The following is an 8,782-nucleotide window of genomic DNA, read 5'->3' on the forward strand; positions in this document are numbered from 1 at the left end:
TATAATATGTTATTGACTTTTGTTAAGTACTTTTGTCTGGGTGATTATATGGGAGAACACAAAAGGATTCATTTTTTCCTTCATAAATTGATCAAATGGCTGCTTTACTTTAAATATAAAATTATCTGATCATCTGAACTGGTACAGTTTCATTAAACAAACAGAAGATAATACTTCGTAAAACTACCATATAGAAATAATAAATAACACTGTAAAAACTAAAGCTATGAAGACAAAGCATTAATGAGGATGAACTAAATAGACATCATCTGTTTTTTGGAAACAAAATAATTAATGAAGTTATTCTGTAAGCATTGCTGTCAGTTTCTCAGTTACTTTTGAGCTTGTGTTTAGTTTATAGAAGAAGTACAGAAATGTATAGGAAAGTCTTAAAATTTTTGGCACTTGAAGAAGCAATTTGAGGCTTAGAGCTCATGCTATAAAATATAATATAGAAATAAAGTCCTCCCCTTTTAGGGTGATGAGAATCTACCACAAAATAGTGTCACATTGGTACTTTTGTGAATGATATAGAAAAGGAAGGGATGATCTACCACAAACTGTGGACCTCCATGACCAGTTCTCCCTGTCATAACTGCTCCAGTCCCACCAGTTGCTATTGTGCCCTCCTCATTGACATCCACTGTGGCTTGATGGAACACCTCAGAAAGGAAAAGGTCATCTCTCTCGGACATTCCTGAGAAGTTGGCCTTGTCCTCATTGAAGGCATCCTCCATGCCCATGCTTCTCAGAATGGATTTGAGTTCATAACGTTGTTCTAGTTTGAACTTGGGAATGTAAACATCAACGTTATCTTCAGCCATTGTGTCTTTGCTGATCCACTTGTTGAGTTTATCAAAGTTTATTTCCCTTTCCAGCTGCAAAACATAAAGAACAAACAAAAAAGTAAATTTAAAAAAGAATAAAAAAATAGCTCGAAGTCTAATGTTAAAAATCAATTGCCACATGGCTGGAGAGACAGTTCAGTGGTTAAGAGCAATGGTTACTCTTCCAGGGACACAAGGTCAATCTCAAGCACCGAGATGGCAGCTCACAACCGTAAGTGGCTCCAGTCTCAGGGGATCCAGTGCCCTCTTCTGGCCTCCATGAATACTGCACATATGGTGTATACAGACAGTCATGTTGGCAAAATAGGCATAAACACAAATATAATAAGAAATAATGTTAGAAAAAGTAAATTGCAAAGATGAGTGTAGTGGTGCATGCTCTTGAATCGTGCACCTAGGAGGCAGAAGAGGGTGGGTCTCTGAATTCAAGACCATCCTGGTCTATTCCAAGCAAGCCAGGGCTTCATACTGAGTCTCATATTAGTTGCCAATTGCTCCTTAGTTACAGGTGGACTTCATGTGCCCCTTTACTATCCACACTGATATTGTAAAAAATACAAAATAAAATAAAATATAAAATACAAACGTAACCATTTTATTAAAAACTAAAAAAAAAAAAAGGATTTTGAAATTTTGGGACATAACACATGTATTATCAAGTGACTCATTCATTTCTATGACAAATTGCACACCATGTCCAAGGCATAGGTGCTCATTTTTAGCAAAGAAAAATTTGATATCAGATTTTAGAACAGTTGAAATTGTAATGCATTACCAACTCCAAGCCACTGGATGCATCATCGATGTCATCAGGAAGCAACAGGAAAAGGCTGATATTTCCATAATATGGAATTTCTAGGATCTGAGTCTTTACATCCTCTATGTATCCAATGTTCAGCTTTTCACGTAGGTGCATCATCTGGACATTTTTAGTCTCATGCTAATATTGTTAAAAAGTAAAATATAAAAGTCAATTCTCAGTGATTTACAATATTTACAAGAAAGGCTAAACAATAAATGATTTTTACTTCAATGCTAATAAGAAAATGTGTTTTCTTCAATCAGCAAAGTCAATTACTTGTGTATTTTTATAGAAGGTACTCAAACTTAATGGATTTTTTTTCATTTTATAGACACTACTTTGTAAGATTAATAATAATAAATAATACCTAAAATGAGCCAGGAACTTAAGTAAATCCTATTGTATAGTTACAACAGCCTTTTGAACTACATATTATTCTAGCTTTAAAGATCAAAAACAAAACACATGAATGATAAATGAAGCCATAGTATAAGCACAGAACCAACATTTAAGTCTAGGCAAGTGGAATTATCAAACCATGGTCATCACTTCTAGCCACACCGACTCTTAGAAAATTATTGAATGAAAGCAATTTGAAAGAGTCAATATCCAACATTCATAAACTGTAACTAACAAGTTGTTGGTAAATCAATGAGTACTCTCTAAGTTTTCTGTATTCTCTGTAAAGCTTTAAATATATGTTAAGAAAATACATCTTGTCTCATACCGAGTTCACACGAAAAGGATAAAGCTCTTTAATTTTCTTAAATGGAGTTTTCCACTTTCCTTTAAAGTAGATAGCATTCACCAGGACCAACTTGGTGTCTCCATCTACGGAACCTTCAGCTAATAGGTTTGGGATTTCACCTTTAGAGAACACAGCACATGTTTAGGTTTTTATAAGAGGAACTGTATAAATACACATTTAAAATAATTTTACAGTATTTGGAAATTTATAGTATTTTTATGAATCTTATAAATTATATATATATGTTTTATAAATTTATAGTATTTTTTTACTTCCTTTTATATTGTTACAAATTTTTTTAGTAGTCTGAGGCTTATTCAACTCAGAGGGAGATGAAGGAGGATTGACAAATTTCAAGGGACTAGGAATTAAATTCAAGGATGGTTGCAAAGGAAATCAAAGTTTTCTATGTGGAAAAAAAAAGAAGAAGAAATTTCTAAAGTTTTACCTTTGGTTTGAGTCTTGACCCAGGAATTAATCTTTTTCCTAGCTTCTTCCGCACATTCACGGAAGTCTACTGCCTCTGGTTCTGTAGAGTAATATTTCTTACAGAGTTGTACGTATGCCTTTAAAACAAGGAAACACCAAACGTTATATACAGCATGGGTTGAATAAGCTAAGGTGTGATGAATTTCAGGCCCCAACCAAAACAGGGAGAGATGAAAAGAATGGGAGTTGAGTTGAATGGGGTGGGTGCAGATCCAAGGAACAGTTTTACTTCCACCACTAATGCTCAGCCCTGAACCCCAGCTTCAATTCTATCTGCCTTGTGCATTAAAGACACTGAATAAGGACAAAGGTATAACTTAGGGAATAGAGGAGAATCATTGTTATATCATTGGGAAAGGCAGTCAGATCACTATCATAATTTGCTGCTCTTCACATGAGACATCTTCAACAGGATTTGGAGATCCTAGCAGCACAGAAGAGACAGTAAGCCCATCCTTTAAAAACTCACTTAAAATTCTGACTCTGCTCCCATGAATTGTGGCAAGGTGTTTCGAAACTGACCTCACTGCTGGTACCAGCCCTTCTAGTTAAAGGCTTCACTTACTTCCTTGAATTTTGCAGACTTTTCTCCAAACAGCTTACTGGCACTTTCCAATAAATAACCTCTCGAGCATGTGTTAATTGCAGAACTGAGGGAGTGGAAGGATGAATGGACTTTATCTCTTGCTTGTGCCTTAATAGAAGGAAGAAATTTTCATTAATAACACAGCAATACTAACTAAAGAATCCTAAAACAATAACATTTTCTCAACACAATCTATACACTTATGGCAGAAGACTATGATTGGAGAATGGCAATGACTGAAAAGTTATCATGTCTGGATGCTGTCCCGGATCTGCCCCTTATTACGTAGGATGCCATCAGAATACTTATTGCAACACTGAGTCTCAGTTTTCTGTTTACGGATGGAAGAACTGTGCTACATTCCTTCTCAGTTCAATGCTATGACTTAGTGATAGAATACCAAAGAAAAATGAAGACCCAAGCCAGGTACCTGTAAAATAGGATCAGGGTATATTTCCCTCTGTATCTGCTGTGTGAAATCACAGCCCTTGAAGCTCTCTGGGGTTTCCCTATTGATGTCGAAGCCACCAATTTTGTTAAACTTCAGCACCTGCAATCAGAATAAGAAGGAATGATAACATGGTCATGCAAAATTACTTCACAATGGCTTAGGTACCCCTACTTTGGCATTTCTCAACCCATGGGTTGCAGCCTCTTTGGAATCGACTGACCCTTCCAGAGGGATCACCGAAGGCAAGCAGAAAACCCAGATATTTACATAACGATTCATAACTAGAAAAATTACAGTTATAAAGTAGCAAAAAATTAATTTAATGGTTGGGGGTCACCAAAACATGAGGAACTGTACTAAAGGGTCACAGGAAGGTTGAGAACCACCTTTGTATGTGGAAAGCAGACATAGGCTTTCTGTGTCATAAAAATCTATGAAGTACTTGGTGCTAACTGCTTTACTGGACATTCTAGAAATCAATGTTATTATGAGATGATTCATGAAGTCTACCTTTAATTATCTAAATTTCTTCCAGCCCACAAACTGTCTTGAAGAACACCAATAGTACTTTTTATTTTTTGTCTTTAATGTTTTAAATAAATCAATAGAACTAACTCATCCTCTCTTTTCTGAAGTGATCTTTCCTACTAATATATATTTAAATTGAGGAAAGTTAGATGCCAAAGTGAGCTTCAACATGAATATGGGTCACCTAATATTAACAAAGATCACCTAAGATGAGATATTCACAAATACTATGTGCGCACACAGAGAGAAATTAATGTATGTGTCAGGGGGCAATTTACAGATATTTGATTCACTGAATCTCTTACATTGTAAGTAGGTGGTTTCATACAGCCCAGTGAAGGTGGTGGATACAGAAGGTGATGGCCTCTGTAAAGCTACCTCAACTCCCTTCTCTACAAAACTGTCACCAGTCCATCTTATTCTTCCACAGACTCATTTAACAGGGCTCCCTACTTCCAATTTCTTTGGAAACCTCTGGCCTGAAGCCCTTCTTCATGAGACCCATATGAAGAGGAAAGCAACTTGCAAATAAGCTGGTAATTGGAGCTTTGAAATGAAGGTATCTAGCCAGTCCGTGGATTCCAAGACTAGAAAGAGAGGAATTGCTCTTTGGAGATCTTTCTCTGCTCCCCAAGTCATATGCCTCTCTCTCTCTCTCACTCACTCTCTCTCTGAAAGAAGGAATAATTCTGTATAGATTTTCTGGTTTTTCTACTCCCTAAAGCAATTGACCTTTAAATCAGGGTTCTCCTGGAGAGCAAGAGAGCCTCCCTGAGTCTCAGTAAACTTTACTGGCGGCAGTGACTCTTCAAGTGTGAGTTTATTCTGGCCCATGCAGAGATCTGAAAAGGCAGCCTGGCTGGGACACACACTCAAAGACTAACACTAAACACAGAGCTGACAAACATCTCTGGCATGCATAAAGCTCTTCTGTAGCCTTGTGCTGTCTAGGGGATCACCTTACTATCTTGTTTCCTCCTTCTCCTCTAACAATATTACATATTCTAGCTTACCGTTTCTCACCCTGGTGTCCTAATTATCTTATCTGTAGAACAAGCATGATAATCATTGCATCCATTTCATAGGATTCAGAGTTATGTAAACTCCTGACAGGTTTTCAGAAGGATTATTTATAAGCACTAAAATTAGAATTAATATGATTTAGCTATTACTACAATTACTATTTCTAGATGCTCTACATATTATTTCTCATCTTCACAGCTATTGGGTAAGTTACAGGTGTTCTTTCCCATTTTATAGGTGAGAAAATCGAGACTCAGAGGATTTCAATGTCTTTACACCCTTAGCTGAGGGCAATGATAACACTTGTCACATAAAGTTCTCCCATTGTTTAATCTAGAAGGGAAGCAGGAAAACCATATAGATCCGTGCTTCTCCCCTACATTAAAAAAAAAAAATCTTTTTGTATTTATAAACCAATCAAGTTAGCACTTGAATTCTAAAATCGTCTCATGCAGCAGAGCCACAAAAAAAAAAAAAAAAAAAAAGTCCCACACCCTGACAAAACTTTCTTGATTTAGGAAATCTGTGTCTGTCTAGAGTGACCACTAGGTGAATTTTTCCTTCAGCATATGAAATTATTTTTTTAGTAACCCTGAGTATTTCACCTGAGATTTCTACTCTCGCTATATTGCTCCTGGTCCTTTACATTGAAAACACTAATGCTTTCGAAGGTTTTGTGAAATGTGGTTTACTATGGTTCTTTTCAAGGCAAAGAAAATAAAGAGGAAGGAGCGTTGCACAGCCTTGTTGCCACCAGAGTTGAGCAACTGAGCTGTGTTGTAAGACACGCTGTTTAAACTGCCACGGGAATAGGGAGGAACCCAGCTGCCTCCTGACCTGCAGCAAGACTAGCTCATGTTGTCTCTGTGACACTGTCCTTAAAAAGAGGCTCACCTGAAGTGGGTCACTATGTTCCTGAGAAGACTGTGTTTGTGCTCAGATAGGATTCTCGTGGGAAACCAGAAAAGAGCCAGAGGCATTTTGGTGTGACTGACAGCACAATCCATGCTTGTACTGAAAACATATACTCTTAATGTTTGCATGCATGTGAAATGCAATGAAATGTTAATTACATGATTTTCATATCCAGGGGCCTGACGTAACAAGTAACAGGATCGTGAGAAATTTAAATACATTGTGTGAATCTTCATGTGTGTTGCAGTATGTATTTTAAGTAGTTCTGAAGTCTAGGGAAGAGACCCCCGTTCAAATCTGGGTCCATTCTTTAAGGAAGGAAGACAGAAACCATGTCACATAAAATCTCTGACAGTGGTGCTTCACATGCTGTCCACATTGGTTTTGAAGACTGGCTGTCTATAACATCCATCCCCACTGTGTGGATGAAAATGTGGATAAATCTATTAAAGCTATATCTAACTACACACCTCTATGAGTATGCTGACAAAGACCACAGTGACTTTTTCTTCTTTGTGACCCTGGCTTGAAAACATCAGGTCTCTGGAACAAACACTACTCACAATGGTGGAGTGCTAAGAGGGAGCCTCTTAGGAGTTAGGAAGGTATGGGTGCCCTTGCCAACAGGCTGCCAGTGATGTCATCTGTACATGGCACTGACTGGAAAACCAACTGAGGTAGCATATGCAAAACGCTTGCTTTGCAGAGACTGAGCATGGTACAAGTTAAAGGAGAGTTTTTGTCGGTAACTCTTTTCATCCTTGTGGAGATGCTAATATCCTTCTGCTATTTGCCGTAGTTTCTTGGGTCATTCCACAGGCTTGAAGTTATGGAGTCTGTGTTGTAATGCCTAGTGATGACAATCACACTACCATTCCTGCATTCTTAGAGTCAAGATGACCTCAGCACAAAACAAAAAGCCTACAATTCAACTCAGAAGACATTTGGTTCTGATGTAAAGTTTAAACTCACTTCGGCCATCTGGTGTTCAGTGTCACCCCTGGCGCCAAGGAAAACCATGGCCAATGTGGATGAGATGCTCCATGGAGAGATGAAGATATTCTGGGCAGGGTTTGCTTTGTCTATGTGCTTAAAAATATTGAGGGCAAACATGGTATTTGCCATGGAAAGTTCTTCCATTGCGTCAATCTAGAAGGGAAATGGAAAGAGAAAAAGTTCTGAATGACAAAGTCAACAGAGCCCTGCTACATCCTGCCCAAGGCTTCCTTTCTGACTTTCCCCCATAAAACAAAATGAGGGAAGGTGAAAGGGTTTAGAGGCCAGAACTAGGTGCAGCTCGCCATGCCCAGGCATAACATCCCCGTTACCATCCTGAAACGGGACTTTCCTGCCCTTTCATTCTTCCCCAGACTATGAAATCAGTGTAGCCAATCCTGAGATACGATGAATGACACTTTGTGATATTCGTATAATAGGAACCGTAATAACAATACTGCTGGGTTTGAATTCTTACTGTCTATGTGATAGACCCAGTCGACTGTAGACACTAAACTATAATAAACACTTAACTTCTGTAATCACTTAATCACTGAAATGCTAGGAGGAAAAGGACTTCTGCTTCGGGACAAAGGAAGATACTGCTGCTTCACAGAAGCTTGTTGACCATGCCATCAGTAACAAAGGATAGGAGGAGAAATTGAAGACAGAAAGGTGACCTGCAAGGTCACTCTCAGCTTTCACATTTCACCCATATTCACACTGTACATGCCCACACCACATACAAATACATACATACGCAGAATAGAATACTCATATCCAAACACGTACACATTCTTGTTTGGTTCGGGTGAGACAATCTTTCAACTTCTCTGTTTTCAAAAGTGTGTAGACTTGTTTGGGGGTTGGTATCTGCGCCAAGATCCTATCATTCCCACAATATACTCAACACACATGCCTCAGCCTTGTTCTAAAAAAAATATCCCATGGGCTGGAGACTTCACTTTAGGACCTCTTCTCTTGCCACACAGGTTCGGGTGCCCACAGGAATTCAGAGATAATCCAACGTGTACAAGCCACACAACTGGCTTAAGTTATAGGTGTCTAAAACTAAAGGACAGGCACACCTTTGATGACTTAAGGCTCAGCGTGCAGCTGGGTGCTGGCACACACCAAGGGGTGTGGGATGGGATGCTGGGCAATTACCGTTTTCCTAAGTGTCTGTTTTTCTTTCATCATAACCTCAAATAACCTATAATTACAAAAATGCATAAATATACCAAACAATGACAACACTCATCTCTTTGTAAACCTTCTGGGACAAAGAGTTTCCAGAACTGGGGAGCGGTGGGGAGTCCCCTGGATGAAGCAAGCTACTGTCTTGGCTGTCTACAGAAGTGCTGTAGTGTGGAAGAGACAAGAATTTGCAACAAAA

At 38.4% G+C, this 8,782-nt stretch overlaps 1 protein-coding gene across 1 annotated transcript; it reads right to left on the reverse strand.

Annotated features, from left to right (window-relative positions):
* Positions 1 to 217: 217 nt before the first annotated feature.
* On the reverse strand, positions 218 to 7,530 carry Serpinb2 (serpin family B member 2). Its single transcript, XM_055604871.1, has 7 exons — positions 7,363 to 7,530; positions 3,904 to 4,023; positions 3,453 to 3,581; positions 2,847 to 2,964; positions 2,378 to 2,517; positions 1,624 to 1,788; positions 218 to 878 (listed from the first exon to the last, which is right to left on the reverse strand). Exons 1-7 carry the CDS (start codon positions 7,528 to 7,530, stop codon positions 474 to 476), a joined length of 1,245 nt encoding a protein of 414 aa, XP_055460846.1. The 3' UTR covers positions 218 to 473.
* Positions 7,531 to 8,782: the final 1,252 nt, after the last annotated feature.

Source organism: Psammomys obesus, unplaced genomic scaffold (genome assembly GCF_907164565.1).
Source record: "Psammomys obesus unplaced genomic scaffold, mPsaObe1.curated_primary_1811, whole genome shotgun sequence".
NCBI classification, from domain to species: Eukaryota; Metazoa; Chordata; class Mammalia; order Rodentia; family Muridae; genus Psammomys; species Psammomys obesus.

Coding starts and splice junctions, on each gene's coding strand:
- Serpinb2 (XM_055604871.1), bottom strand. CDS start 7,530: ATGGAAGAACTTTCCATGGCAAATACCATGTTTGCCCTCAATATTTTT. Junction 3,582..3,903: donor ACCCTGATCCTATTTTACAG/GTACCTGGCTTG, acceptor CCTTCTATTAAG/GCACAAGCAAGAGATAAAGT. Junction 2,518..2,846: donor GGTCAAGACTCAAACCAAAG/GTAAAACTTTAG, acceptor TGTTCTCTAAAG/GTGAAATCCCAAACCTATTA.